A 24790-nucleotide genomic window follows, 5' to 3' on the forward strand; every position below is an offset into this window, starting at 1 on the left:
ACGTATGAGCCGCAGGCTCAGTGTCCGTGAGAACTTCACTTGCCTGCAGGAAGGGACAGCAAGTGAACTCACAGGCTCCCCTGGCACACGGGGAGGAGGGTGAAATCCTCCCCGAGAATGTGTACCCCCGGCTGGCACTTGGGGAGAGTGGGGTCTGGGTTCACCCTCCCAGCCTGGAGCAGAGACCCCAGACAGGAAAGTACCTGGGCTGGAGCAAGCCCAGAGACTTTTCTGGAAGGACTAGCTGCGGGCTGGGTGGACACGGGTGGCACGGAGCATCACATGTGGAAAAGGACAACTCGAGTCAATGAACTGGAGTGAGTGGCTCCTTCTCCTGGCCTGCGATGGACTGAAGCCCTTGTCTGATGTTTACCCCATAGTAGGTACTGTCACGATTATCCCAGACTCTAAGTCAAGCCCCTTGTCCAAAGTCTCAGGGCTGGGTGGCATCTGGCTACAGGACACTGCTGGACAGGTGTTAAAGGAGTCCCATAAAGGCACATGGATGCTAAAGATCGTCTGGGCCAATGGCTTAGCAGGGGAGGGACTGGCCCGGGTGACTGCTGGGAGGCAGACCCAGGTGTCTAGCTGGCATTGTTCCCAGCACACCAGGGGCTGGACTGCAGCTGTGGGATGTGACAAGGGGCTGGCAGGCAGATGTGTGCACATCTGGACGGCAGAGTCGGCACCTGCTGAGCAACATGAAGGGGGTGCTTCAGAGACGTTGGCTGAATCCCAAAGCAGTCCTGGTCCTCGGAAGAGAGAGAGGCTCTGAGTAGACAGCAAGCTGGAGGCTCTGGGGTCACTTTTCCCTCACTTTGGGGGCCGGGGTCCTGGGCCTCCCTCCTCCCGAGCCCCTCGAATTCCTGCCCAGACGGCTGTGGGTGACACAGGCACTGCGTGGGGAGGGTGGGAAGGGGTCCTCCCACTCCCAGGTGCCATCAGGTCATGGAGGCAGGGCTGCCTGCATTGGGCTCTCAGGCCCCCTCCACATGCCTTTGCCCCTCATCTAGAGGGGAGGGGTGTTCACCCCATGAGACCTTAAGCCACCACTGGGTTGGTCCGTTGCCTCCTTTGATGAGTTGAGAGACAGCCTGCCACACTTCACTGAGGACCTAGTGCCAGGCTCTGCTGGAGCAAGGAGGAGGGGGCTTCTCCGCAGGGCGCAGGGACCAGGCTCAGAGGGGACGCCTGCCCAAGGACACCCAGGAGCCGCCGGCCCTTGCCGGTACCTAAACATCCCCCACAGACCCTTCTCCTCCCCCGGTGACTTGGCCTGGTTGGTGGCCAGCCCGGCCCCCAGCCCCTCCCCGTCCGGGGCCCAGGTGGGCGCAGGGAGCCAGCCGGTGGGGGGGGCGCGGGGCCCTGGGGGCGGGCCCTGGGCCGGAAGCGTCCCTCCCGCCCGCCGAGTCTGGGCCGCTGTAACCCGACTCCGCGCGCTGCTGGGGGGCGGGAGCCCAGCGGCCTTGCCCCGCGGCCCGAGTGCCACATCACTGCGCCGCCGCCCGCCGCCCACCATGCCGCCCCCGCCGCCGCCGCTGCTGCTGCTCGCCGCGCTGGCCGCCGCCGCCGCCGGGCCCGGGTGTCCGCTGCCCCGGGGGCCCGCCGGTAAGGCCCACCGCCCCGGAGCGCGACCTCGGGCCTCGTGATCCGCTGGGAGGGGGCGCTGGGCTGGGACCCCAGGGCGGAGCACAGCGGGCAGCTGGGGTAGTGGCGGGGCACCGTGCCCTGCCCGCAGGAGGCCCCCGGCTCAGGGCACAGCCGGCGGGCGCCCTGCTCCGTAGGGTCCGAGGGCGCAGGTGCCAGGACTTGGCAGGGGGGAGGTCATCTAAGGTCCCTGCTCCTTCGAGGAAGAGGGCAGCCTGGGGGCGACAGCAGACTCTTGACCCCTCCCTGCCACCTCGGGTCTGTGATGTGGACCACAGAATCTCCGGAAGTGGGCTCCCATAGCCTGGGACGGGGCGCGGTCCCCAGGGAGGGGGTGTGGTCGCCTCGGAGGGAGTGGATGTGCCCTGAGGGCTCTGGGGCAGCGAGAGGGGTGGCAGCCAGGGTCGCTTGACCGGGTGCGCCTGCTTGCGCAATCTCCCTTGAGAGTGTGGACCGTGGGGTGGAGGCTGGGGCCCCTCCTGGAGTGGGCTGCACTTCCTTGCAAAATCAGGGTGGGAGGTGCATCTAGTCCACTGTCCTCAGGGTCTGCAGCAGACTGCTCTGTCCCCAGAGGGTGGGGGTCCCCTTGGGTGCAGGCGGGGGTCTCCCCAGTGCTGGCGTCTGTGGATACCTGAGAACATGCTGGCACCACCAAGTGCATGTACCGGGAGCAAAATGCCCCTCTCAAATGTACCGATGCCAATCTTTCTCTTTCTTCCCTCTCTGTCTGGGTTTTTGCCAACCCCCCACCCTCCGTCCAGCCCTTGCCCTCACCTCTTTCCTCCTCCCCATTGCTACAGAAAAGCCCAGGTAGAGGGTGTGCGTGTGTGTTTGTGTGTGTGCACGTGTGTGCACATGTATGCACAGATACACACGCAAGATGCAGATAGAACTTGCCCTGTGTCCTGGATGGACCCTTCCCTGGACCCATGAGACCTCAGGAAATGTCTAGAATCATATAGACTTGTCAGGGACCACAGTCCCCTCCTCTAGGAAGTCCTCACTGACCTGTCCTTTCCCAGAGAGAAGTGCAGCCCCCTCCTCTGGAGGCCGGGCACAGACTGCTCCCTCCTCACCTTGAGGAATGGGTGGGGGATCTCTGGCTGAGGCCCTGTGGTGGCGCTGGTGACTGTTTCCAGAATACATCCTTTCTCTGATCCCATCCTCACCCCTGACAGTGGGCCATGTGCAGTCCGAGGAAGTGAATGGCTTTTCCAGATGGCAGGCTGGCAAGGGGTGGGGACCAGGCAGTTTGTGTCCAGGCTGCTCTATCTGAGGACTGTGTCCGTGTCCCTATTGTACCTGTCCTGGGGGCTCAGAGCAAGCCTGGGCCCTCCCTTCCCCCCTGCCCTTGTCCCTTGCCTTATTCCAGGTCTCCACCGGGAACCTGGGGACTGAGCATCATTCCTGCTCCTAGGGGCCAGGCAAGTCTTAGTTCAAATCCTGAGTCCTCTTCTCTGCTGTGTATCCTTGGGCAGATGGCCCAACGTCTCTGGCCTCATTCCAGTTTCTCCTCCATCAGAGGAGTCCTTGGCCAGGACCAACAACCTTCCTCCACCGAAGAGGGAGGGAGGCTGGTAGTGGGCCAGCCCCAGGTCAGCCTAGGTCCCTCTGTTGAAAACATGCTGACACCTTGTGGTCACTTAGTGTAATGGGCACGTGCGGGCTGCCAAAAAGCAGCGGCCTTTGAATCAGCGCCCTCTAAACCTGAGGATGCCAGCCCTGTGATAATTTTACAAGTTCTAGTGGTCAAACGAAAGAGGTAACGAGAAACAGGTGAAATTCACCCGGTAACAAATTTTATTTAAGCCAGTGTATTGTTCCAGTGTGTTGTCATCCATATAAAAACTAGGAATGAAGTATTTTACATTCTTTTTTTAGTACGAAGTCTGAAATTTGGTGAGGACTTCACACATGGAGCAGGGATTCCCCGCTCTGAGCTCTCAGTGACCCTGTGCGGCCAGTGGGGCCATGCTGTCCGGTGTGGTCAGAGCAGCGACTCCTCTCCTGACCCACCCTGGCCCCTAAGCTCCCTGAAAGCACACAGTAGGACTTGCCTCTTGTCGTGGGTGGCATTGTGTCCCCTCCCCCCACAAGAAATGTTGAGGTTCTAATGCCCCATACCTGTGGCTGTGACTTTACTGGGAAGTAGGAATTTGCCTATACAGTTGGAGCATGGGCGAGTCACACTGGCTCAGGGTGGGCCATAAATCTAATGACTGGTGTCCTTAGGAGAGGAACAAATTGGGACAGAGCCCCACCAGGAAGGACATGTGACGATGGGGGCTGTCGGGAGCCCAGAGACTAGGAGCAGTGGGGAGGACCCTCCCTCAGATCCTGCGGAATGGCCCAGCCTGCCAGGCCCTGATTCAGGCTGTTGGCCTCCCGAGCTGTGAGACACTCAGTGTGCACTGTACCAGCTTGTGGAGCTTTGTCACAGCAGCCCTGGGAACCATGTCCACCTATCTCTCTGTCTGGCTCCTGGTGACCACGTCAGCAGGTGCCACCCAGTGGTCCGTCCCATAGGCACCGAGATCATGACGGGCAGGCCCTGTGTGACCCGAGCTACTGTCCATGGCACCCCTACTAGGTCCACGTGTTACCTCATCGGGCCCTTCTGCAACGATGGGTGCAACTGTCACCCCCTTTCACAGATGAGGAAACTGAGCCCCAAACTTGTATTTCTTCATCTGTAGATCAAAGCCACTCAAAACCAGGAGGGATCTCTTTACATCCACACAAATCCAGCCACTTGTAGCTCCATGGGGGCAGACATGAGGGTCACTGGTCCCCTCCTGGTTTCCTTGCTGCCCATTTTCCTGAGGCTACAGGGGTGCTGGGTCAAGGGGGCAGGGACCAGGCTCAGAGGGGACAGGCGGTAGATGCTCCATAAATGATAGCTCCGTTACTGTGCCGGTTCTGCTCACCGGTTGTGCCAAGAGTCTGAACAAATTACAGACTTGCCCGCCTGCAGCTCTGGGTACCTGGCTGTAGGTGTAGGCGGTGAAGCCAGGGCTCGTGGCCCAGCCGTCTGCCTCTGAGACGTCGGGCTCCCGAGCTGACCTTCTGAGTCACAGCATCTGCCCCAAGCGTGCATCCTGGGGTAGAGAAAATGCTCCACAGAGGGTGTTGGGCACAGATGCTCACGCACGGGACCCTGCATAGATCTGATCTCCTGGCAGTAACCTGGGGCCTTTGGCTACAGAGATGACCAGACAGCAGCACAGTCTTGCAAGCTGGGCCCTCTGTCAGTTTCCCATCTTTCCTTTCCCCTCAAGCAGTGGTTCTGCCTGCCAGGCCTCTCAACCTGCAGAGGGTGGTGGGCAAGAGTCAAGGAACGCACTGGACCATGTGTTGGGCAGAGCACCAGACATGCCCACCCCTGCACGCAGAGGGGAGCAGGTGGGTTTGGCGGCTTGGGGTCCTGGAGCCCGCTCACTGCCAGTGTGCTCATCCTGGCACGTGTCATCAGGCATCCGAAGGCACGGGTGGGCACACTGCAGCCTTCTGTTGCAATAGAGCTGGCAAAACTTAGGAAAATTATTTTAGGATAATTGTTCTCTTGCCCTTTGCTTTTCCCAAGTGGTGCCAGCCTCTTAGGATAGCCTGGAACCATTGGCTCGTTGTCTTAGGGGTGTTATAAAATGGTAACAGTAACGGAGCTGTCATTTATGGAGCATCTACCCCAAGCCAGGTCCTGTGTGGGGCACTAAATGTGGGTTGTCCTGTAGAAACTTCATGTTATTCCCACCATGTGCTTGTAGTAAACTCCACATAAAATGGGGAAATAGAGGCACAACAGAGTGCCTCATGAAAGTGCTGGGTCTGCTGCGGGATGGATCAGGGACTGTGGTCGCCTGGTCTGCAGAGGGCAGACCTCTGCAGAGGTTCCTGAAACTGGGGAGCTCCTGGCCTGCATGCAGGACCAGAGCCCGCCCTCCAGACGCTCCTGCTTTGGAGGCTCATGTTTTTCCGCTCAGGGAAGTTCTCACATCACTCAGATTTTATGGTGAATCGCTAGAAGCAGCTCCTCCCACCCTCCCCAGACTTGTGGGCCAGGCCTGGGTTTTGTGTGAGGTTACGGGACCAGAACACAGGCTCTTCCCTCTGCTTCAGGCTCCTTCTGGGCTCCCCCTGCACCTGCGTGCCCCGTGGATTCCCACTCTTTCTGCCACGCAGCCTGCCCTGTCCTACCGGACTCTTGTCGGGTGGGGGTCTACGGCCAGCTGCTAGGCTCTAAATTTCCCGCTGATCCCCATCTGTCCGAGTCAGCTCCTCCTTCTTGGGGCTCCCAGAGCTCTCGGGGCCTCCTAAGAGGGAGCAGGTGGGTGGCATCAGGCCGGTTTTACTGGCCTTTCGGGGCTGTCACTATTAGGTCTACAGGCCTGGGCTTGAGGAGGGCACTGGAAGGCCTTGGGCTCCAGGATAGTTTTGTGCATTGGTCATCTTCTCCCCAGGCCAGGAAACGGTGGAAAGCTGTTCCTTGAGGAGTGTTCCGGAGGGCAGGGAGCTGGTGCCCATCGGACTCCCGGGGGGACTCTGAATAATGTGGAGGTCAGAGTCAGCAGTGGGGTGCAGCCAGGAGGGGTACAGGCTCCCAGAATGGCTCGTTAACTATTCGGGAGTTTTGCCAACTAGTTGTTCACCTGCTAGAAGCTGAGAATGGGCCCCTGCGGGGATGTTTACACCATGGTGATTGGCAGACCCTGCACCCCCGCCGCTCTCTGGCTCTTCCCTTAGGCAAGTGTTGGCACCTCTCCGTGACCCAGACTTTTCACCTGCAGAGTGAGGAGAAGGGTTCCATCCACACTAGGGTGCAGACCAGTGAGACAGAGCTCGCGGGGCGTTTGCACAGGGCCAGGTGCACTCAGGAAGTGCTGGGCTGCCCTCCGAAGCAGCGGTGCCTTTAGTGCACATTCTCGGGGGGCCAGAATGACCAGGGTCCATGCCCCTAACAGCACTGCCCTTTCTCTTTCCAGGTGGATGCCACGGACCATCAGCTGCAGACAGTGGTACGGTGCATGGACTTCTCTCATTTTTGCTTTGGAGGAGCGATGGAGCCCCTCCACACTGTTAAGCACTTTGAGAGCTGAACCCACAGCTCCCAAGGGGGTAATTAGTAACAAGGCCCAATAATCAAATCCAAACCCCTTCTCACAAAGCTAGAAATGAGACGAAATAAAAGAGAAAGGATCCTCTCTCTCTGCAGCCTGGGCTTCCCACCCTGGCTCTGCCCCACGGCTCCCCTAGAAATGCTCCTTCCGATCATCCCTGCTCCCCTCGCCCCCATCGCTGGTTGGGGTCCAATGAGGCGTGTGTATACACCATGTCCACTCTTCATCCTGTGAGCTCCCTAAGTCTCAGCTCCATGTGGGCACCTGCCAGGCAAGCCCCTCTGTGGACCTTGATCTTACCCCTCCTAGAATGAGGAAGGGAAAGCTGATTTTAAGATTATGTGGGATCTGATGGATCTGATGAGCTCAGAGGCAGGCACTTCCTCTCAAGTCCCCTCCAGCCAGATTTGGGCATCTGGTGTATTCTAAGTGGAGGGACTAGACTTTCTTGAAAAGCAGAATATGCTTTCAATGCAAACGTCAATGACATATAAAATGTTTTGAGCAGAGAAATGCTGTGCAGAAATCACCCCATCCTTTAAAAGTGGCAACATCTTGTCACCTTTACCATGAGTTGCCACTCACGGAAGGTGTACCTGAAGGCAGGAGGAAGAGGCAGTGCACTCAGCTCCATTCTGGAGAGTTCTGCAGGGCTACAAGGGCCCCCGGCCACATGGGGCTGGAGAGATAGGAGATACGATCACATCTGAAAATGCCCAGTGACAGTGAAGTCCCTGTATCCGGGACACCCTTGTGAGATGCAGAGCTGGGTCAAGCCTGCCCGAGCTGTGGCCGTCTTCACCAGCCCTGTCCCCAATGCCTGAGCCCCAGCTAATCACTCTGGGATCTGCCACTTTCCTGAAGATGCGAGGCAGTCCAAGCTGGGCGTATCTTTGGGGACTCATTTGCACTGGGGCCATGAGTTTGGGAGGGTCTACACCTGTTCCTGTAAAATGCAGGGTCTGCTGGCTTCTTTCACGTTCCCTAATGTGGCAACCCCTCGGCAAGGCTGTCTTTCCTGCACTCATTTTGCAGCTGTGGCAGCTGAGGCCCAGAGTGGCCTGCCCGGGGTGACTTGCCAGTGAGGAGTGGAGCCTCGTTAGTCTCAGGAGCCTTGTCTGGTCCCCCACGGGCTTCGCCGGCTTCCTCCCTCGGAACCCTGGTCCCAGCCCTCTCCACCCCCAGACTGTGGTGGCCCATCCCTGTGGGCTCTGTGGCCCCGTGTGGCTCTGCTTGTCTGACAGATAATGGGTCATAGAGGGAGGGAGTGACCCAGTGACCCTCCTGCCCCCAGCCACGTGTGTGGACATGCAGCTCCGGACCTGCAGTGACGTGGCCTACAACTGGACGACCTTCCCCACCCTGCTGGAGCAGCGGTCCCGGGAGGCGGTGGAGTCCAGCTCTGAGTACATCCTGCTCAGTGTCCTGCACCACCTGCTGGAGGGCCAGTGCAACCCTGACCTGCGGCTGCTGGGCTGTGCCGTGCTGGCTCCCCGCTGCGAGGGCGGCCGGGTGCGCAGACCCTGCCGGCACGTGTGCGAGGGCCTGCGCGAGGCCTGCCAGCCTGCCTTCGACGCCATCGACATGGCCTGGCCCTACTTCCTCGACTGTGGCCGCTACTTCGCGAGCGTGGAGGAGGGCTGCTATGACCCCCTGGAGAAGCTGCGAGGTAGGTGGGGCCCTAGGGCTACACTGGTGCCCAGGTGTTTGGACAGGACCACTGAGTCACGGTGGGCAGGTGTCCAGGAGTTTGGATAGGACTGCCGAGTCACCTTGGGCAGGTACCCAGGTGTTTGGACAGGACCACTGAGTCACAGTGGGCAGGTACCCACGTGTTTGGGTAGGACTACCGAGTCACGGTGGGCAAACATTCCCCCATATTGAGGCCTCCAGCGCTGGTGCCTGGGCCAGAACTCGGGTGTGTAGAAGAGCATGGCCAGCCCTGGGGAGTCCTCCTGTGGCCCCTCCTAAGGACCATGATGCTCTGGCTGGGCCCTGCGCTGCTGTGGGGAGGGTGCTTCCCCACCCCGAGGCCTGCCAGGGACTGCCTTGGCCAGCCCAGGAGATGGCACATCTCCTGGAAGCAGACTCCCCAAAGTGGACCCAGAGAAGCCACTGGAGGGGCTCTGGAGAGTCTGGCTTTAGTGTCTCGAGTGAACGAACCAGTGGAAGCGGAATGGGCAGCCCTGCGTGGTGGCGAGCCACTCATCTCAGCAGGTGTGCAAGGAGGTTCTGGGGGGCCCCTTGGTAGTGATGCTGCAGGGGAGTGAGCTCTGCATTGGAGCTGGAGCAAATGCCCGTGTACACCCTGTGTGCTGTGCACCCCTGGCAGGGCGTTCCAGAGCAGGTAGGGAGGACAGGTCTCCTGAGCACTGGCCCTCCAGGGACATAGCACAATCCTCGGCCATCCTGGCTGATAGAACTTTCTGCGGCTGTGGGAATAAATATTCTCTTCTGTGCTGTCCCAGAGGGCAACCACTGGTCCCACATGGCGGCTGAGTGCTTGGCACGTGCTCAGTGCTCCCAGGACCTCAGCTTTGCTGTTATTTGACTTGAACGAATATAAGCTGCAGTGTAAGCGTCCACACGTGGCCCGCGTGGCGGCCCCAGACAGTGCAGGACAGCATCGTTCCCCGCGAGTCCCGCACTCGGCCAGGAAGCTGATGGCCAGGTTCACGTGATCTGGTGCTGGGCCCCACGCTGCAGCTCACCCACGACAACCCCAAATGTGAGCTGTTACCCCGACCTCAGAGACGGCGAAGTGGAGGAGGCTCTGGGAAGGCAAATGGCAGCGGGGCTGTGGTTGGTCTGTGCGTCCACCCCAAGGCCACGGAGCGCCTGCTGTGTACACGGCTCCAGCTGGGACGCTGACCATGGCGGGGGAGCCACAGCCGGTCCGTGGGAACACGTGTGCGCTGGCCTCCTGTGAGCCCCGGCTTCCAGGGCTGCCGCTGGCCGCTGGCCGGGGGGCGGGGGGGCTCGGGGCTGGTCCTGGAGCTGGGTCCAGGGCGGAGGGGCTCTGTGCCCCTGGGCCTGTGTGCGGGTGGGTGCAGGGGCGCGGGCACCGGGTGAGGGCAGGGGCGCGGAGGAAGAGAACCAGACGGCGTGGGGCCGAGCCCGCCTGCCCTGGGAAAGCCCATGCACTTGGCCGGGAGAGATTATTTTGGGCAATACTGCCACCAAATTGCTGGTTCCGTCTGCTTCCTTCCTCCCTCAAAACCATTTTGAGCAGAGAGGAAACCGCAGGGCAAGTGAGAGGCTTAGGGGAAGGCCTACGGCTTCATGGGGGGCGGGGGGGGGGGGGCACCTGAATGCCGGGCTTCTCCTCAGGAGACCTTAGAGTGCGAGGAAGCCTCCCTCCCTGCTCCCCCTCCTCCCTCGCTCCCTGCTCCTCTGTGCCTCCTCCTCCCTCCCCTACCCCTCCCTCCTCCCCTCCCTCCTCTACTCTCCCTCCTCTCTTCCCTCCCTCCCCTTCCCCCTCCCTCCTCCCCTTCCCTCCTCCACTCTCCCTCCCCCTCCCTCCCTCCTCCACTCTCCTTCCCCCTCCCTCGCCCTCCCTCTCCTCCTCCTGTCCTCCCCTCCTCTCTCCCTCCTCTCCTCGCCCCCTTTCCCCCCTTTCTTCCCCCTTCTCCCTTTCCCTCCTCCCCTCCTCCTCCCATCCCTCCCCCTCCCTTCTCCCCTCCCTCCTCCTCCTCCATCCCTTCTCCCTCACCTTCTGCTTTTTCCCCTTCCTTTCTCCTCCCCCATCTTCCACTCTGTCTCCTCCCTCCGCTGCCTTCCCCTTCCTCCTCCCTCCTTCCTCCTTCTTCTTCCCTTTCCTTCCTCCTTTCCCCTCCCTCCTGGTCCCCTCTCCCTCCACTTACCCTCGCTCCCTCCCCTGCTCACCCTGCCCTGCACTGGCACACTCACTGCCACACTGGTCATCACAGCCAACACCTCGTGTCCCTGTGGCTGCGGGAGGGTGGACGGTAAGGAGCCTTCAGAGCCATGGTTACCCAGCTGACGTTGAAACTGTCTCCACCATGAGGCAGTGTAGACAGCAGGATAGGAACCTGCGTGGGCACCGTGATTACACCTAGGTGTCTGTGGAAAACAAAACAGAGTCAGGAGGCTGCCCGCCAAACAGTGGATTTCTCTGGGTCCAGGTTTCTATAGGGACATCTTCTCCTTTGTAGTCCACTGTTTTGTATTTTTTATGTTTTCCACATAACCGTGTGATACTCTAATCATAATAACTTGGGGAACTGTGACGCTATGTCCATCTATTGGGCACTATTACTACATATGGATGTGAAGTGTTATAAAGGGAATTTTAATGAAAAACATAAACAGGTTGGCTGGGGCGCCGTTCAAGGGGGACCCCCAAGAGTGGGGCAGGGGAGGGGGTGTAGGGTGTTGGGGGTGGCCAGGGTCCCAGGAGGTGTAGGAGAGTGGGGCAGGGGCAGACAGAGCCGCCACGATTGGCACGGCAGCCGGAGGCGCCCCCCAACACCCCTGTTCTTCCCCAGAAGGCCTGGACGCAGAGGAGGCGCTGCCGTCCGGGCTGCCGCCCACCTTCATTCACTTCACACACCACTCCTACGCCCAGATGGTGCGCGTGCTGAGGCGGACGGCGGCCCGCTGCGCCCATGTGGCCAAGACCTACAGCATCGGCCGGAGCTTCAATGGCAAGGAGCTGCTGGTCATCGAGTTCTCGGCCCGCCCTGGCCAGCACGAGCTGAGTAAGCCGCTGCCACTGTCGGGACCCCAGGGAGAGGAAAGGGTGCCGGGCCTACTAGGCTTCGGGTGCGTGAGCCCGGGTCTGGGGCCCCAGTCACAGCAGGGATGGTTCATATTCTGCTTCGTGCACATGGGGACACATGGCCACATCCCACGGGGCCTGCTGGGGCTCAGCGGGGAGGTGGGAGCTGGGGGTGCAGTCCCAGGGCTGTGAGCATATGGGCCCCTGTCTGTCTCTGGGGAAATGTAACTGTGCCTCGTGCATCCTGTTGTGTTTGTACCCCTGCCTGGCACACCGGACGCCAGGCAGGTATGTGCGCGCTTGGTCCTGGCCACTTCACACCTGCTCCTTTGGTGCTTGGTGAACGTAGTCTCACAGGATGATCTGAATGAGGCACTTCTTCCATTTAAAAAACCAAGTCCACTTCAGTTCATCAGGCTTAGTGGTCCTGCTTTGAGAGAGGCAGAGCTATGTGGAAAATGCTAGGTTTTATGGCCTTTCCAGAGCTGTGTTGGTGGCGACCAAGCAGGAGGCCAGACTCTGCTGCAGCCCCCAGGTCATTGCCCTCCATAGCATGGGCACTGAACAGAACTCACAGTAAACTGAATCTCAGGGCTGGGCCAGCGCCCAGGGGGCTGACTCGAGGATCCAAGATATTCTAGCAGAGACTCAGCCCCTGGCTTGGTGGCCTGTGTCCTATGTGATGAGCTGGAGATCACCACGAGCCCCTCCAGGTCACTGAGGGCATCGGAGCACAGGTGCCCAGCTCTGGCCTCTGCCAGGAGCCCTTCCTTGGCCCCATCCCTCAGCTGGTCTACACCTGTGACCATGGGAGGCACATGGGGTCAAACCAGAAATAATTCCCATTGGACCCTTAGTGGTTTAATTACTGAAAAATATACCATCTGAGGTTAAGTGGCTCTGGCACTTCTGCTGGATTGGCCACACTCTGCCTGATTTTCATCCTAGTGGTTTGGGCAGCATGGATGTCATGAACCCAAAGCCTTGTCTCCTATTAAGGGTCAGAAGTCACCTGGCCCCACCCCAACCTCCTTGGCCCACCCTGCCTCCTTCCCCTCCACCCTGTGGGATGCTCTGGGATGAAGACAGGATTCTTCCTGTTTCAGATTGGTGTGCAGCTTTGGAATGTGGTGAGGAGTGTCCCCTGTGAGAAGGGCAAGGGAAGTGACTGTTGTGGGAAGCTTTGGGGTCATTTATACCCTCAGAATGCAGGAGGGACATCGGTGACTGCTCCCATAGCTGCAGGTCAGGCTCTGCACAGCCAGGGAAGGAGATGTCATTTTCCAGATGAACAATATGAGGCTCAGAGAATAGAGTTGACTTGCCTGAGGTCACACAGTTAGTAAGGCTGCCAGGCTCCTGATCTACTCTTCTCTTCTAATCACAATTCACTCATCCATCCACCCATCCATCCATCTAGCTATCCTTCTACTCAGATATCCAAACACCACCTATCCATCCATCCATCCATCCATCCATCCATCCTCCATCCCTCTTTCTATCCATCCTTCCATCTTTCTACATCTCCATCCTTCCTTCCATCTTTTCACCCATTTATCCTTCTATCCAAATATCCAAACATCCATCTCCCTATCCATCCTTTTATCCCTCCCTCCACCCATCCATCCTTCTATCCCTCCATCCACCCTTCCATTTTTTCACCCACCCATCCTTCTATCCAAATATCCAAACTTCCTTTCTTCCTTCCATATACTTTTCTATCCAGATATCCAAACATACATCCATCCATTCATCCATCATCCTTCCATCTTTCTGTCCATCCTTCCTTCCATCTATTCTTCCATTCCTCCATGCATTTATCCCTCCCTCTATCCATTCCTCTATCCAGAAATCCAAACTAATTTCCTCCCTTCCTTTCCCCTTCCTTCCTGCCTTCCTTCCTTCCTTCCTTCCTTCCTTCCTTCCTTCCTTCCTCCCTCCTTCCATCTTTCTATCCATTCTTCTATCAAATACTCATCCATCCATCCATCCATCCATCCATCCATCCATCCATCCTTCTAGTCATCCTTCTAGCCATCCTTCTATCCAAATATCCAAACATCCATCTCCCTATCCATCCTTCTCTCCATCCATCCATCCATCCATCCATCCATCCATCCATCCTCCTATCCCTCCATCCATCCCTCCCTCCCTCCCTCCATTCTTCTGTCCAGATATCCAAACATCCATCTCCCCATCCATCCTTCTATCCCTCCCTCCCTCCCTCCCTCCCTCCCTCCCTCCCTTCATCCTTCTATCCCTCCATCCATCCTTCCATCTTTTCACCCATCCATCCTTCCATCCAAATATCCTAACTTCCTTCCTTCCTTCCTTCCTTCCTTCCTTCCTTCCTTCCTTCCTTCCTTCCATCTACCCTTTTATCCAAATATCCAAACATCCACCCATCCATCATCCTTCCATCTTTCTGTCCATCCTTCTATTCATCCATCCATCTATTCATCCATCCATCCATCCATCCATCCATCCATCCATCCATTCATCTTTCGGTCTATTCCATCCATCCATCATCCATCCATCCATCCATCCATCCATCCATCCATCCATCCATCCTTTGGTCTATTCCATCCATCCATCCATCCATCCATCCATCCATCCATCCATCCTTCGGTCTAATCCATCCATCCATCCATCCATCCATCCATCCATCCATCCATCCTTCGGTCTATTCCATCCATCCATCCATCCATCCATCCATCCATCCATCCATCCTTTGGTCTATTCCATCCATCCATCCAACCATCCATCCATTTGAGGGCTAGCTGCCTTCCCATCTAAGCATCAATGTACACCTTAACTTACTACACAAATATAGAAAGTGGCCATGAATAAAATGGTATCATATATTATTATTAATTGATACCCTTGATGGGCCTTGCTAATACTTACGGCTAAACTTAAATGAGCTCAGTAAGTCATGACTTTGATGAGATCTCATTAGTTAGGAATACTTGGGCCAAAACAAGTATGAATAGGTCCCAAAGCATCCAGCCAGCCTTGCCATGTGGGTCCTCAAGTCTCTGGAGACCCTAGGGTTTGGGACGACCCCTCAGGTCACTGTATCTCCCCCAAGTGGAGCCTGAGGTGAAGCTCATCGGCAACATCCATGGCAATGAGGTGGCAGGGCGGGAGATGCTCATCTACCTGGCCCAGTACCTGTGCTCCGAGTACCTGTTGGGCAGTCCCCGCATCCAGCGCCTGCTCAACACTACCCGCATTCACCTGCTGCCCTCCATGAACCCCGACGGGTACGAGGTGGCGGCTGCCGAGGTGAGTGCTCCCTACACCAGATCCTGTGGGCCACTACGTTTGACACTCTCCCATCTGTTCATTCACTAGCCGTGACTGGGAATCTGTGTGTACCCTCCGTTCTGGGTGATGGGCATTCAGCAGGCATCAACATCAGCAAGGTCCTACTAGGGGGTGGGGGCAGACACCTATAATTCTGTGGTGTGTGACAAAGAGGATATACCTTCTAGAGAAATCTTCTGATGGAAAGGCAGGGCAGGGGGAGATCTCACTCTAGCTGGAGAGCCAGAAGTTCTCTGATATGGCTTTGGGCAGAGCCCCAGTGGAGGTGGGGAGCAAGCAATGCATGTAACTATGGGGGGGTTCAGTCGGGGGAACAGCCAGTGCAAGGTCCTGAGGTTGGAGGGTCAGCAAGGAGGCTGGACAGGAGGAGCCAGGCAGGTGGGAGAGGAGGTGAAGGGCAGCTTGGCTTGACATGCTCTCAAGTTCATCATCCAAAGCCAGAGAGAAACTGCAGCCCTCGTCTCTGACTCAGCCCAGCCCTGTGGCCTCCGACTGGAAGGAGTCAGGGTGGGATGTGCTGACCCCCAGGTGGGGGTGGCCTGTGTTTTCAGGGTGCCGGCTACAACGGGTGGACAAGTGGGAGGCAAAATGCTCAGAACTTGGATCTGAACCGCAACTTCCCTGACCTGACGTCTGAGTACTACCGGCTGGCCTCGTCCCGCAGCGTGCGCAGTGACCACATCCCCATCCCACAGCACTACTGGTGGGGTAAGGTAGGAGCCGCCCCTGCTCGCGCCCACCCTGCACAGGCTTGGGTCCAGCCCACAGTCCTGCACTTGAGGGGTCTCTGGTTATTCTGGGACCCACAGGTGTGGTCTCCCCAGGGCAGAAGAGAGGGGTGGTTAGCAGCCTGAGCCTCTGAGTCTCTGTTTCCTGCCTGGGACAGGAGGGTAGCTCTTCACCGGGTTGTTGGGATTCAGGGGACACATATGGAAAACACCCTGGGTCTGGCAGGTACTCAGTGGGCAGGCTACATGCTGAGAGTGATGGCTCCAGGAGGCAGGAAAATGAGTTCAGGCGGGGCACGGGCAGGCAGGAGAGCCTGGTGGCCCCTGAAGGGAATCCTGAGTGTCCAGTCGGGTCAGGCCAGGGCCTTGGGGCAGGGTGGGCAGGGCGGAGGGCCCAGAGGCAGCTGTAGAAGCCTGTGAGCATGACTGGGGTGGCCAGCAGGGGCGTGCATGGTCCTGACCATGGCCTCCTCTGTACTAGGTGGCCCCCGAGACCAAGGCCATAATGAAGTGGATGCGGACCACCCCGTTCGTGCTCTCGGCCAGCCTCCACGGGGGTGACCTAGTGGTGTCCTACCCCTTCGACTTTTCCAAGCACCCTCAGGAAGAGAAGATGTTTTCTCCCACGCCTGATGAGAAGGTGAGAGGGGGCAGCATGCTGTGTGGGCAGGAGAGGCAGCGCTGTGAGTGGTGCTCGGGCTGGCCGGGCCTAGTCCCTGGTCTAAGCTCGGTGAGACCCACGCAGTTACAGGAGCAGTAGGAGCTTTCCAGGACCTTCTCTAAAGGCCCGTCTTCCAGGAAGCCTTCCAGCCAACTGGAAGCAGCCCATCTATCCTCTGGCCATGTCCTGCCTTCCATCAGTGTCCCCAGCTGGGAGCCCCTCTAACAGGAACGGAAGTAGCCCAGGGCCCTCCTGCCCGGCTGGTGGCCTGGAGTTCCAAGCGACGCCGGCAGAGGGCGGTGCTGCAGCGCGCATGGCGCCCGCCTGGCTCTTGGCCACCTCCGGGCTACCCGAGGGCCAGGCAGGTTTGGGGGGGGCTGCTGGGCCAGCAACTTGGGAGCCTGGCTGCAGAGAGGTCAGAGGAGGAATTCCGGCCCGCCCTGGAGTCCCCTCCCGGGGTCTGGGGAGGCCTCTCCCCAGTTCAGGACTGTTTCCTTCACTGGTCAGACCAGCAGGGGGTTGTGATGATGGCCACAGCCCTGTCCACCCCACTCTTCCCTTAAGGACTGGCTGTCTGCGGTCCCCTTGCCCTGACAGGGCTCCTCCCCATGCCTGATTCTGGAGCTCATGCAGACTGTTTTTCTGGGAGGTGGGGTTGATCACTTTCCATTTTTTGGAGGTGAAGGCGGTGACCTGTGGTGGTCCCATAGACAAATGCAGTGGAGCACTGCCCAAACTGCTCCTGGTGACCCCTCTCCCAGCAGGGCCAGCCCCTAGGCCCCTTCCCATCTACTCTAGGCTCCACAAAGCCGGACACTTTTGCCTTGGCCGGCCTGGGGGCTTGGAAAGGTCTGAGCTCTCTGCCCAGTCACTCAGCAGGCCTCCTGGTGGACCAGATGGGGAGCAGGGGGCTGCCCTCTGCTTAGGCAGGGTGGGGAGTGGGGAGCTGGTGCTGCATGGATCAGTGCCTGGGGCCCCAGGCTCTCCTGACCCCTGGGTGCTGGTCTGGCTCAGAAAGGACCAGCTCTTGCACTGAGGGTCCTCATCCAGGTTGGGAGGTGGAGCCAGAAACAGGCAGGATCAGGATGGAGGGCCTCCCAAGAGACCAGGGGCACGTAGGATGTGTGCATGCATGTGTGGAGGGTGAATTTCCAGGCCTTCAGGAGGACTTCCCTGAGGTGGTGGCAGCCTCAACAGAGTCTGAAGGAGGAGATGATTTCCAACCAGCACCCAGAAGGGGCCAAGCATGCCATGGAAGTCCAGGAGGCAGAGCAGGGACAGCAGGCTGAGGGTCTTGCCTCCATGACAGCTGGAAAAGCAACTCCTGTGACTCCCGGGCCCCTTGTCCCTTTGCCCCTTCATCCTTGTACAGTTTCATTCACCCACTCAGGCCCTCCCTCCCTCATTCCCTCTGTCCCTGTCCCCCTCCCCCGCTGCTGTAGCCAGCCTGGGCCTAGAACTTGCAGGTTCTGAGCTCAGAGCTCAGCAGATGCCCCTGGCTGGGTAGTGGCTGCAGTGGGCCTGGCCTTGACCCTGCACTGGCGGAGGGCGGGGCCAACAACCAGGCAAGACCTGTGTCTCCTCGGCAGTAGGAGCCGTCTGTGCCAGGCCCACCGTGTCTGAATCTAGAGGCAGATGCATGAAGATGTCCCTAGTGGGGAGGTTCACCTCAACGAGTCCCACCAGAGTCAGAAAAATGAATCTTCCCCACCAGCCATCAATCATGGGTCGATAATCCTCAGGCCCACAGCCAGCAGTGGTCTCTGTGGGAACCAGGGTCCCAAGAGGGGTGCTGGAGGGAGGGGGGAGTGTAGGGAGGGGCTGGCCAGGGTGTCCCAAGTCAACTCTCCCAGACTCCCGTGGTGCCCCGTGCACAAGAGCCAGCTCCTCTTGGTGGCATTCAGGCCGCTCCTCTGGGGTGGCCACGGCTGCCTGCCCCACTCCATCTGCCCCTCATACCTTACTCCCGAGCTCCGCTCAAGCTCTGTTCTGACTCTCAGACCCTCCCCAAGCCAGCCCATACCCAGCAAGAGGGAACTACGGTGCCTGTAGGGTCCCAGGCGGCACTAGCTGGGCAGGCTGGTCCTTCCCATGGCCCCTGGCCCAAGCCCCTGCCCCCCGCCCCCCGCACCAGTGCACACCTGCCGCTCCTAGGAGCCTGCAATGTGACTTGTTCATTTATGGCCGCTGGCCTCTGTGAGGAGAGCTCCTCCTGACGTCCTTGCCCTGTGGTTGCCCCCCAGTTGGTCCTGTTCCCAGTGGGACCCTGTGCCCCGCGCTGGGGCCTAGGCACAGGAGGACATGGGTGCCCTGCCTGGGGTGGGGACACTGTGTGGGGAGCGCTGTGCTGTGGGCCGGGGCTGTGCACACACTCAGGCTTGCCCTGAGGTCTCCCACCCGCGGTGGAGGCCCCATCTCCTGTGTCCCTCTGCTCACTGCAATGGAAACCGCACATGGTGTGGCAGTAGGTTGGGGCTCCTTTAGGTACAGGCTGACCCCGGGGAACAGGAGGTGACGGTTATCACAGAGGAATCAGTGGTGACGTCAGCAAAAATGAGGCCCACCCCAGCCTCCCGCCTCTCCCGAGGCCTGTGCTCTGCAGAAGCACCTCTGAAATTGCAAAGCTGACCTCCATGAGCCCTGCCGGTGTCCCTTCCTTGCACCCCCTACTTGGGAGAAAGCCCACTCCCCCTAGCCAGGTGTGCAGGGGCTGTACAACGTTCCAGAAACCCACCACAGGTGCCTTGAGCTCTGGCTTTCTCACCTCTGCACCTTTGCAGGTGCTGTGCCATCTGCATAGACACCATTCCCTCCCTCCTGTCTGTGCTGCAGGTTGTGGAGACCCGTCCTCACCCCATTGCACCCAGAGCTGAGAGTGTCCTGCGGGTACCCCACCTTCTGGCCTCAGCCTCATGAGAAACATGTCCCTTGGTCTCCTTTCCAGATGTTCAAGCTGCTGGCCAGGGCCTATGCAGATGTCCACCCCATGATGATGGACAGGTCAGAGAACAGGTGTGGCGGCAACTTCCTGAAGAGAGGCAGCATCATCAATGGGGCTGACTGGTACAGCTTCACTGGAGGTACGGATGGGGCAGGGGGACTGGGGGGGAGGGGAGGGCTGGTAGAGGGAGGGGGAGGTTGGGGAGGGGCTAGAAGGCGGGTAGCATCTCCTTTCAGCAGCTCTTTCTGGGACCTGGATCCTGGGACTTCTGGAACTGGGGGAGCAGCACAGGTGCACACATCCAGGTCCTGGCCAGGCCCATGGACACTATCATCACTGGGGTCCAGGCCAGGAGAGGGCCAGAGGCCTGGCCGCCAGGGGCGCGTGTGGCTGCCACATGCCACATGTGTCTGCAGGGAACAGGCTTGCTCCTTACCCTCCAAGGGGCACATGGGTTGGAGTGTGAGCTTGAGGACACGGGTGCCTGACCACCTGGGCTCAAGGCGTGCTCTGCTCCTGCCCCGTGGGACCCTGGGCGAGAGCCGCCAGCGCCCCATGCCTCCAACTGCTCCTCTGCAACGTAGGACCACGACAGCATGGGCTTGGGGCTGTCCCGTGGCCCTGCGCCCGCTGGGTGGCAGATGTCGAGTGCGGGCAAGCGCTCAGGCCACCCCTGTGCTGCAGGCATGTCGGACTTCAACTACCTGCACAGTAACTGCTTCGAGATCACGGTGGAGCTGGGCTGTGTGAAGTTCCCCCCGGAGGAGGCCCTCTACACGCTCTGGCAGCACAACAAGGAGCCCCTCCTGAACTTCGTGGAGATGGTGAGCCCCCTGCGGCTTCCCGCTCGCCTGGGGCACCCCCCAGCAACCCCCAGCTCGGGCATGCAAGGCTGCACCTCACTTGTTATTCACTAGCCATCGTCCATTCACTGGCCCAGCCCTGGGGGTGCTTTGGACCTCAGGGGGCGTGTGTTGGGGTCCTCAGGATGGTGAGGCTCCCAGGGCCTAAAAGAGGTGCCACTGGACGAGAATGCTGGGACCCAGGTGGCCCAGGGAGGGCGCCTGACCCAGCCTTGGGGGCCAGGGGCACTTCCTGGAGGAGGGGGCCCTCGGACTGCGTCTTGAAGACAAGAGGAACCAGGTAATGGGGGAGCTTAGGCAGAGGGGATGACATGTGAGGGTCCCCACGCCGCAGTGAGGAGTGTGGAGGTGTGAATGGACGGGGCCCTGGGGGTGGGGGGGCGAGGGACCGCATGGTCCAGGCAGGGCTTAGAGCGTGTCAGCCTCTCGGGCTCGGAAGGGAGGGCACTGGCTGCTGTGGGACTGTGGGGTGACGGCTGTCCTAGGGCCACGGTCACCTAGAAGTAGGTGGTGATGGTGAGCAGAAGCGACTGAGAAGGTAGAGGGAGGGGGGAGGGGAGCTTGCTGACTGCATGGGGACCAGGTGCAGGTGCTGTGCCTCTCCCGGTGCTGTCAGCGTGGCCCAGGGCAGAGGACCCTGGGTGGGGGGATCTGAGGGAGGCGACCCCCTGTGACAGACATGCAGAGGGTGAGGCAGAACCTGGTGGTGGCTCTGCAAATGCCTCTGTGACTTCCTGAACATTTTCAAGACTCACGTGAATCACCCATTGGCACGATGTCCCCGTGGGAAGCAGGCCCTAAGAGAGAAATGGGATTGCCTGAAGGGGACCACGAGGGGATGTATGCGCATAGCACTTTACAGTTGCATTTGGCATTGAGTCCTGACACCGGTCCTGGTCCCTGATTTTAGGCGGGGATGCCCCACTCTGTGGGTAGGGGAACGGGTGCCAGGGAAGGCCAGCGCTGGCCTGGGGTTGCTGGGTCATGCGTGGGATCCCGTGCCTGCTCTCGGTGGCTATGAGGAGACCAAAGGAGGAGACAGAGGGTCAGACAGTGACAGGGCCTGTCCGAGGTCACCCAGGGACCGCCCGGAGCTTGCACTCAGATCTGCCTGCCCCAAACCTCAGTTCTGTCAATGAATTCTTTCTAGAAAGATCAGGAACCTTCCTCGAGGCGAGAACCAAGCAGGGCCTCCTGGATGGGCAGCTGCCACAGTAGGATAAAAAGCTAAGCCCAGATAAGAGCTGGACATTATTAGTGTTGTTTGAGTTTCTTTTTTATGGCTGTGCCAGCGACCTCTCGCCACGTGGGGCAGGTCATCATTCAGTAATGGGTCTGGGCCAGACCCCTTGCTCATTTCATTTTACGGCTGTCTGGTGAAAATTAGTTTTAAGGAGCCTTAAATGGGGCTGGGATTGCTCTGTGGATATTGTATGTGAGGTCTTGGGCTATAAAGATTTAATAGTGAGCGCAGTATGGTGGAAGGCGGGCGGTGCAGCCGGGCGTGGCTGGGCCCGAGGACCTGCCCCAGGAGGGCTGCGCTGGGGCTTCTGATAAGGATCGAGTGTGTCATGGCCCATGGAGGCCTTCTTCGCAGTGATGCTGACCAGGCCTCGGGGGTTGTCTGCATCTCCCTGGGTCTGGAGGGGAGGGGCACATGCACCAGGTCTCCTTCCCTGTTCGAGAGCTCCATGTCCTGGGGTCTGCAGGACCGTGACTCCTCAGCCCAGAAGCAAGGGCAGAACAAAGTGTAGCCCGTGCAAGGCGGCATTAAATGAGCCCCTACAATGTGTCTGGTCTCTCCCCTAGGTTGGGGTGAGGAGGGCAGACATTACAGCGAAATCAGGGTTGGGAGAGTGAAAGCCCAGCACTGGGGACCCCTGGAGGCCCCTGGTGTGGCTGGTCATCAAGGAGGGCTTCCTGGAGGAAGAGGACGGTGGGGGAGAGGAATTGGCCGGTGCAGGAGCTGGTGAGGTGTTCTGAGCAGAGGGGGGCAGGACGGGGGTACGGGGAGGCCTGAGGCATCACTGCAGGTGTGAGGGGCAGGCTCTTGGGAGAGAACGAGGTCTCTGCACTGTCTCCTCTCCCATCCAGTCACCGTGGCCTTGTCAGACATGACCTGAGGGCCCCAAGTTGTTCTCAGTCTGATATAGCAAGGGCGGGTTGGCTTGTTTATTGCCAACATTCCTAGCAGGAGTGTGAACAGGGAGGGCCAGGCAGCTGGGGGGGTGGGGGGTGGAGGGGGCTCCGCTTGGTAGATGTGGCTTCCTCATCCAAACGCCGGGTGTGTGCGGGGGCCACAGGCATCTGCTCGGAGCACGCTGCGTCTACACTGGTCCACGCTCAGGGTGGCAGGTCCCACACCCAGGCTCTGTCACAGGGCTTCGTGCAAGTGGATTCCTATTCTCTAGCATCACCCGAGGCCCATTCTACAGACGGGAGATGATGCTGAGATGCAACATGGCTTGTCCAAGATCAGAAAGTGGTTGGTGCCCCGGCTGGGACTGACGCCAGGGTCCAAACCCTGGGCCCATGTTCTCCTGGTCCCCACGCTCAGAGAGAGGCAGTTGCGTGGACCGGCCCCACAAGGAAGGGGGAGCTTGGATGAGCTCCAGGGTTCTCTGCTCAGCACCCCTGCCCAGGAGAGGTGGGCAGGTGGACCCTCAAGCAGAACGGCAGGGTCATGCACGAGCCCAGGGACAGGGCTGGGTGTGGTGGGCTGGCCGGTCCTCTGGAGAGGACGCACCACCTCCACATGCTCGCACTCCATCTCCTCAGGTGCATCGAGGCATCAAAGGTGTGGTGATGGACAAATTTGGGAAGCCAGTCAAAAATGCCCGGATTTTGGTCAAGGGCATCCGCCATGATATCACCACAGGTGAGCTCTCCCTGAGGCCTGCATCATGGTGGCTGGCTCCGCAGGCGTCCTTCCACCTGGTGCCCCTGGAGGCCGCCCCACTCCTCCTCCACTGGCCTGGAGGGATGAACAGAAATTTGGCCAAGGAAGCCAGTGGGAAGGCTGCTTCTCCAGCCCAGTGCAGAGGCAGGTGCACATCTGGGGTCCACTCGCCCTCCAGGCTGATGCCCCTCGGACTCCACTTCTCATCGCCTCAAGCCCAAATGTGAGCCTCGGTCTGAGAATTGCTTGTGTTCTGTGTGTTCGCAGCCCCAGATGGTGACTACTGGAGACTGCTGCCTCCGGGGCCCCACATAGTCATAGCTCAGGCCCCCGGCTACTCCAAGGTCATCAAGAAGGTCACCATCCCTGCCCGGATGAAGAGGGCTGGCCGTGTGGACTTCATTCTCCAGCCTCTGGGGACTGGACCCAAGAAGGTCCTCCTCGGGCCACGGAGAAGTGGGTCTGGGCTCCGAGACCCGCTGGGAGGTGCCAGCCCATACGGGGAGCCAGAGGAGGTGGGCCAGGAGCCCCTTGGGGGGCGCAGGCAGCCCTCCTCAGGCGGGAGCAAGCCCTGGTGGTGGTCCTACTTCACGTCACTGAGCCAGCACAAGCCACGCTGGTTGCTCAAATATTAGGTGCTCCTGCTCACCTCTGGCCCAGAGGCCCCAAGCTCTTGATTTTGTCTTCTGAAGACACCCTGTAAAGCTCTTTCTGTTTGATTAAAGTCATTTTATTCACTGTTGGCTGTGATGAGAGGCTCTGGTGTGAGGCACGCTGGCCTTGTCCACCTTGATGGCCCTGGGGGCAGGTGACCCCACTGTCCCAGGGGAGGCCAGGAGTGGGGCTGGACCCTGAGGCCTCGAAGCAAAGGGGGCCCCTACTTTACAGATGGGGACACTGAGGCTTACAGGGAGGTCACACATGGGGAGGTGGTGCAGGACCAACTAGGAGCAGAGACTCTGGGTCCTGTGGCTGAAGTTTGCATGCCTGGGAGTATGTGGAGGTGGGTTGCAAAGGAGAAAGGTCAGGAAAGCCTGGCTGGGAGGAGTGGGGGGTGGGCAGCAGGTGACCTCAAGGACAGGAAGGCTGGCAAGAGCTTAGGACCATAGCATCACCCAAGAGTCCCATGTGGAGGCTCCTGGGCTTTGATGAGGCCCTCATTCCAGCAGCAAGCATCACCCTTGGCTTCTTTCTCATCCTTACGATGCCACCAATGCAGGTCCAGAGACCCACCCCAGGCCCCAAACTCCCTGCAGGATCCCTCCTGATCCACCTCTCTATGGTCAGGCAGGCCTGTCGGTCCTAGGATCTATCAGGCAGGGAGCCCAACGGAGAACTCTGGGAAAGAAGATGTGCTAGCCAGCAAGGGCTGCATAACAAAGTGCCACGGGCTGAGAGAGCCACTGGAATTTGTTGTTTCACAGCCCTGGAGGCTCGACACCTAAGGTCAAGGTGTGGATGGAGTAGTTCCCTCTGAGGCCATGAGGGAAGGATGTGCTCCAGGCCCATGTCCTTGGTTTCTCCCCGTGTCTCTCCTCAGGCCATCTTCTCTCTATGCCTTGTCTGCCTTTCTATCCTGATTTCCCGTTTATAAGGACATTGGTCATATTGGATCAGGGCCACCTTAATGGCCCCATTTTAGTTTGATCACTTCTAGAAAGACTCCATCTCCAAATACAGTCATATTCACAGATACTAAGGCGAGGAATGCAACATATATCTTCTGGGTGAACACAATTCAACCCATAGCAGAAGGATCGTCTGCAGCGTGGCAGGTTTCCTGCTTCTCCTGGCTGTGTCATTGGGCCTTCTGTCCCAGTGTCCTGGACCTGGGCATGGTTTACCCCACACAGAGTGGGGAGTCCC

The 24790-nt window shown here is 59.1% G+C and overlaps 1 protein-coding gene across 2 annotated transcripts; it reads left to right on the forward strand.

Moving 5' to 3' along the window:
- Window positions 1–1494: 1494 nt before the first annotated feature.
- CPZ (carboxypeptidase Z) lies at window positions 1495–23662 on the forward strand. Of its 2 annotated transcripts, none has more exons than XM_072803506.1 (11): window positions 1495–1608; window positions 6627–6659; window positions 8056–8430; window positions 11270–11482; window positions 14594–14790; window positions 15384–15545; window positions 16042–16200; window positions 19166–19301; window positions 19847–19986; window positions 22804–22903; window positions 23192–23662. In XM_072803506.1, the coding sequence occupies exons 1-11, from the start codon at window positions 1518–1520 to the stop codon at window positions 23557–23559; spliced, it is 1974 nt and encodes a 657-aa protein (XP_072659607.1). In that variant the 5' UTR covers window positions 1495–1517; the 3' UTR covers window positions 23560–23662. The 2 variants fall into 2 exon arrangements, with proteins under 2 accessions (XP_072659607.1, XP_072659616.1); XM_072803515.1 differs by having other exon boundaries at window positions 11273–11482.
- Window positions 23663–24790: the final 1128 nt, after the last annotated feature.

The sequence above is a fragment of the Canis lupus genome, chromosome 2 (assembly GCF_048164855.1).
Source record: "Canis lupus baileyi chromosome 2, mCanLup2.hap1, whole genome shotgun sequence".
NCBI lineage: Eukaryota > Metazoa > Chordata > Mammalia > Carnivora > Canidae > Canis > Canis lupus.

What these genes read in the sequence shown, in the direction of transcription:
- CPZ (XM_072803506.1), top strand. Translation starts at nt 1,518, where the DNA reads ATGCCGCCCCCGCCGCCGCCGCTGCTGCTGCTCGCCGCGCTGGCCGCC. An exon ending in CCCCCTGGAGAAGCTGCGAG is followed by an intron (nt 8,431 to 11,269) that starts GTAGGTGGGGCC and finishes GTTCTTCCCCAG; the next exon opens with AAGGCCTGGACGCAGAGGAG. An exon ending in TCCTGAACTTCGTGGAGATG is followed by an intron (nt 19,987 to 22,803) that starts GTGAGCCCCCTG and finishes CCATCTCCTCAG; the next exon opens with GTGCATCGAGGCATCAAAGG.